The sequence below is a fragment of the Felis catus genome, chromosome F2, assembly GCF_018350175.1.
Source record: "Felis catus isolate Fca126 chromosome F2, F.catus_Fca126_mat1.0, whole genome shotgun sequence".
NCBI classification, from domain to species: Eukaryota; Metazoa; Chordata; class Mammalia; order Carnivora; family Felidae; genus Felis; species Felis catus.
In genome coordinates this window covers 82,411,966-82,416,818 of record NC_058385.1, presented here as the reverse complement: position 1 = coordinate 82,416,818, position 4,853 = coordinate 82,411,966, and the positions used below count along the sequence as shown (strand labels likewise).

General features: G+C 63.3%; 1 protein-coding gene across 1 annotated transcript; it reads left to right on the top strand.

Moving 5' to 3' along the window:
* The first annotated feature begins 363 nt into the window (after window positions 1–363).
* Window positions 364–4,488, top strand: GFUS (GDP-L-fucose synthase). The gene is made up of 10 exons (XM_004000162.5): window positions 364–509; window positions 825–939; window positions 2,118–2,246; window positions 2,325–2,398; window positions 2,592–2,725; window positions 2,811–2,875; window positions 3,252–3,318; window positions 3,482–3,561; window positions 3,740–3,839; window positions 4,125–4,488. The coding sequence occupies exons 1-10, from the start codon at window positions 364–366 to the stop codon at window positions 4,178–4,180; spliced, it is 966 nt and encodes a 321-aa protein (XP_004000211.1). The 3' UTR covers window positions 4,181–4,488.
* Window positions 4,489–4,853: the final 365 nt, after the last annotated feature.

Sequence of the window (4,853 nt, the reverse complement as noted above, 5' to 3'; positions counted from 1 at the left end):
AGTGCCACCTGCCTAGGAGGAACTAGGCTGGCAGAGGCTCTCCTGGAGCAGCTGGCTGCCACCGGGCACCGGACTGCAAACATGGGCTCTCCTCTTCCTTGTCTATGGCCTGTGAGCTTCTAGGCAGAAGGCTTCCTAGGGAATGGGGCGGGGAGGGGGAGACTCGGGTGGTCCCCAGCAGGCTCTCTCTCCTCCCCTGCGGTTCTCATTCTGTCCCAGTTGCCCCAGGAAACCTCGGTCTAGCCTTTGGACAGTTGCCCTGGGGCCCAGTGCTAACCAAGGGCAGTGACCCCACGCAGGGACATCTCCAGGGAGTGGGGCTCCGTATGCCTCCCACCATTTGCCCCCACAGGTGCAGCCGACATGAGTGAGCCTGGGGGGTCAGTGCGAATCCTAGTGACAGGTGGCTCTGGGCTGGTGGGCAGAGCCATCCAAGAGGTGGTAGCAGATGGAGCTGGGCTGCCTGGAGAGGACTGGGTGTTCGTCTCCTCCAAGGATGCTGACCTCACGTAAGTGGACCCATCCCTGGAGCACACTCACCCACACCCTCTCTAGACCCAGAGCTCCAGGCCAGGCCTGTCCCTGAGCCTGGTGGCCTCCGGTCTGGGTCCTCCCTGCCAGCTGTCTGGCCTGGCTTGGGTGTGTGCAGCTCTGTTCCTAGGCAAACATCCTCCTATCTCTTCTGGAGGTCCACACCCTCATGCCAGCCAGCGCCTGCACGGGCCACTTTCCTTTGTGGCAGCCTTTCCTGCCATCAGCCCTGTCTACTCCTGCCCCCGTTACCCCACCCCCAGGGTGCTAGTTCCTTCCCCGGCTCCTCCCAGGGATGCTGCACAGACCCGAGCCCTGTTTGAAAAGGTCCGGCCCACGCATGTCATCCACCTTGCTGCAATGGTGGGGGGCCTGTTCCGGAATATCAAATACAATTTGGACTTCTGGGTAAGTGAGAGGGCCCCGTGGAGCACTGGGAACTTCTTGTTGGCTTTTCGTGCTCATTTGTCGGCCCCAGGAAGTCCCTGAGGGTCAGGGTTTGGCACAGCCTGGTGGGGGCAGTCCCCATGGGGTCCCCGGTGACCCACACTCGCTTTGTAGGCAGATGGGCATACAGGTGGGTGGGGGCATTTGGCCCCACAGGAAAAGCCATGGAGTTGACTGTGGGTTGGAGGAACTGAGAATAGCCAGCCTTCGCTGTTTGACTTTGATAGGGTTGGTTTCTACCCGCTGGGCCCCGCCAGGTCTCTAGACCCTTCTGCTCCCAGGATCTCTGGTCCAGCTGCACTGAACCAGGCCTACCATGCATTCTGGGGCACAGAGGTGTGAGCTGGGCTCTGGGTCTGAGGTGTCTGACCTGGGGGCCTGGGATGTGGTGGAAGGGGCAGGAGGGGAGCAAGGTTCTGCCTATAGCCCTGCTCCTGCCAGGCTGCGCCCCTGAGGCTTGGACCCACCATTGCTGGGCATCTGGTCTTTATGGCGCAGGGATGGCAGAGGCTCGGATCAGATTCTGCCCCGGGGCGCCCCACCCCAGGGCTTTCCTTGTCTCAGGCCAGTCATCCAAGAAGGCCGCCTAGTCAAAGCCTCTCCACCTCCAAATGCCTGGGCCATCTCATGCCCAGTCTCATCCCAGGGTCTGGGGAAAGTGGGGTCTGGGGAGGGGTGGGGCTGCCCAAAGCTTCACTGCTACCGGCTGGTAAAGTTGGGTAGTCTCCTTGGGCTAGGGGAGTGGAGGGGCCCCTTCTCTCCACCCTTGTTGGGGGCTAGATCGGGCCTGTCCTCAGCAGCCTGTGAGGGTGAGGCCCAGCCCTGAGCTAGGGAATGTGGTCCTCTCCTCCAACCGGCCCCGCCCCATGGCCCCAAGGGTGGGGGGGGGGGGGGGGGAGTGGTCAAAGGACTGCCTGCCTAGGATGTAACAGGCCCAGAGGGGGCATGGTTGCTGGGAGGTCTATGCTGGGAGGTCTAGCCTTGTCCCCAGGAGCAGTTAGGATAAACTGGCTCAGGTGCTGCCCTCGTGGGAGGGGCCAGGGTGTGTCCTGCTTCTGTCCCTGGAGGAGCTGGGGTCCTGCCAGCAGATTCAGAGGGGCTTGAATCTGCCCTGCCCACCCCCCTCACCCCCACGCCAGAGGAAAAACATTCACATCAACGACAACGTCCTGCACTCGGCCTTCGAGGTGGGCGTGCGCAAGGTGGTCTCCTGCCTGTCTACCTGCATCTTCCCGGACAAGACCACCTACCCTATTGACGAGACTATGGTGAGGGGCGGGGCCAACGGGGGGCGGGGCCAGTGGGGGGCGGGGCCAGGAAAGCAAAGGCTACCTCTGCTCCTCTAGATCCACAATGGGCCGCCGCACAACAGCAATTTTGGCTACTCCTACGCCAAGAGGATGATCGACGTGCAGAACAGGTCGTCCGCCCGCTGGCCCGGCTGAGGCCGGACAGGAAAAGGGAGGAGGGCCCAGTGGGTACCTTGGCACAGCTCCCAAGCATCGTGCCCTCTCTTTGCGGGCCTCGGTTTTTGCCCCCCTCAGAGGCCAGGGCGGGAGTGGTGGGGTCAGCGGTCCCAGGCGAGCGCCGCAAGAGACGCTGTGACCCTGCAGGGCCTACTTCCAGCAGCACGGCTGCACTTTTACCGCCGTCATCCCAACCAACGTCTTCGGGCCCCACGACAACTTCAACATCGAGGACGGCCACGTGCTGCCCGGCCTCATCCACAAAGTGCACCTGGCTAAGAGTGAGTGCCTGCTTGGTGAGGTCCGGGGGGGGGGGGGTGGCTGGTGGAGTCCCCTCTGACACCTGCCCCCTCCCTGAATCTGCAGGCAGCGGCTCAGCCCTGACGGTGTGGGGCACTGGCAAGCCACGGAGGCAGTTCATCTACTCACTGGTTTGTGCAGGACTGGGCCTAGCTCTCTACTAGAACGTTCCCTGGCCTGCCATGCTGGCTGTGGGAAGGCCATAGTGTGAGGGAGCCCCAGAAAGGAGTGAGGGTCCAGGCTGAGCCTCTGGAGCAGCAGCCACTGGTCCTCGCTGGGTCCCTATAGGTGCCTGGCCCCATGGGAGTCGCTGGGTGCAGCTCTGAGCTCAGTGAAAGATAAGACTCTCTCTGTCAGGTAGGCTGGGGTGGCTAAGCTGCCCAAAGGGAGAGACCTCCCCCCCGGGGAGCCCAGGCTGTGCCCTCACTGAACAGGGCCACCCAAGAGAGGTGGCCTGTGGCTCCAGGTGGGCGTGACTTGTGTCCTTTGACCCTGTCTGACTTCCAGGACCTGGCTCGGCTCTTCATCTGGGTCCTGCGGGAGTACGATGAGGTGGAACCCATCATCCTGTCAGGTGGGCACCCTGTGGCCCCACTGCCCCTGCCCCGGGGCAGAACCCACGTCTGTGCTGAGGGCAGCTGGGGCTGGGAATGGGAGTGTGGCAGGGGGCTGGGTAGCTGCAAGGCCGGGTGGAGGAGGCCTCACCTGGCTGTTGGTCCCCCCCCCGCTCCCCACAGTGGGCGAGGAGGATGAGGTCTCTATCCAGGAGGCAGCCGAAGCCGTGGTGGAGGCCATGGACTTCCGCGGGGAGGTCACTGTATCCTTTGGCTCTGGGGCAGGACGCGGTGGGGCTGATGGATGCAGAATGGCTCTCGCCTGGCAGCTGGAGAGGAGGGGCGCTCTTCTGTCCCCAAAGCTCCCCTGGGAAAGGCAGGTTCAAGGGCAGGCTGGTGGGGCGGGTGCCCCTTGTGCTGTGGCCTTGACTGGGCACCTAGTTTGATACAAGCAAGTCAGACGGGCAGTTCAAGAAGACGGCCAGTAACGGCAAGCTTCGGACCTACTTGCCCGACTTCCGGTTCACACCCTTCAAGCAGGGTGAGCCCCCGGCCCTCCCGTGGCTCTCCCACCCCATCCCTCGGGACCTCCCAGCCCCTCCTTCTTGGCTTTGGGTCACTCCTGCCCCTCCTTAAGCAGTGGCTTCCTTGCTTGGAGCTGAAGACACCCTGTAGATTTGGTGTCCAAACCCTTGTCGGGGAGGCAGGACCCAGAAGGGGTGACTGCCTGTGTCCTGGGGTCTCCACCCTCCGCATCTCCTCCAGCGGAGGTCAGCGCAGCCTCGGCCCTCACCTGCCACCACCTGTCACCCGCCCACCTCTGCAGCTGTGAAGGAGACCTGTGCCTGGTTCACCCACAACTACGAACAGGCCCGGAAGTGAAGCACGGTGTGGGAGCAGGTGCCGGCTGCCCCCGAAGCCCCAGAGATGACACCCTCAGACCGTGCCGGGAGCCAAGGGCACTGCCAGCACCGGGGGCCCACATTCTCACCCCTCTGCCAGGGCGGCTCTGAGCAGCTGTGCAGTGAGGCCACCATTCGTGTCTGTCCTCAGGGAAACCAAGGCCTGGCCAGGCCCGGCACCTTGCTCCCCAGTGCCGGTCTCTGGGTCCTAAGTGTGTCCACTTCTGATCCTGCTCTCCCATTCCCTGGGAGCCAATAAAGCCTATTTTCCCAGGCCTACCCCCAGCAGCTCTGTGCCAGCTGTGTCCCTCCCACCATGGGCACTGCCTTCGTGCGCCTGGCTGGCCCCAGGACCCACCATTCACCTGCTGGTTCCTCAGAAAGCTGCTGGGCCAGGGTGGCCAGCTGTACCTGGGTAGGCTGCAGGGTGGAGGCAGTGGACAGTCAAGTGGTGGGGGTGCAGAGCAGAGCACCTGTTAGTGGTCCCAGCTGGTGCTGTGGCCACCGCTTAGCCTTTCCACATGAGGTCATATGCAGGCCTGGGTGGCCTGAACTCCCGGGGCCTGCCTGTTTGCCCCAGGACCCTGGGCCATGAGGTTGCTCTGGAGTTGGACAGGCTGAGTACGCATCTGGATGGACCCAAGGGGAGCGTG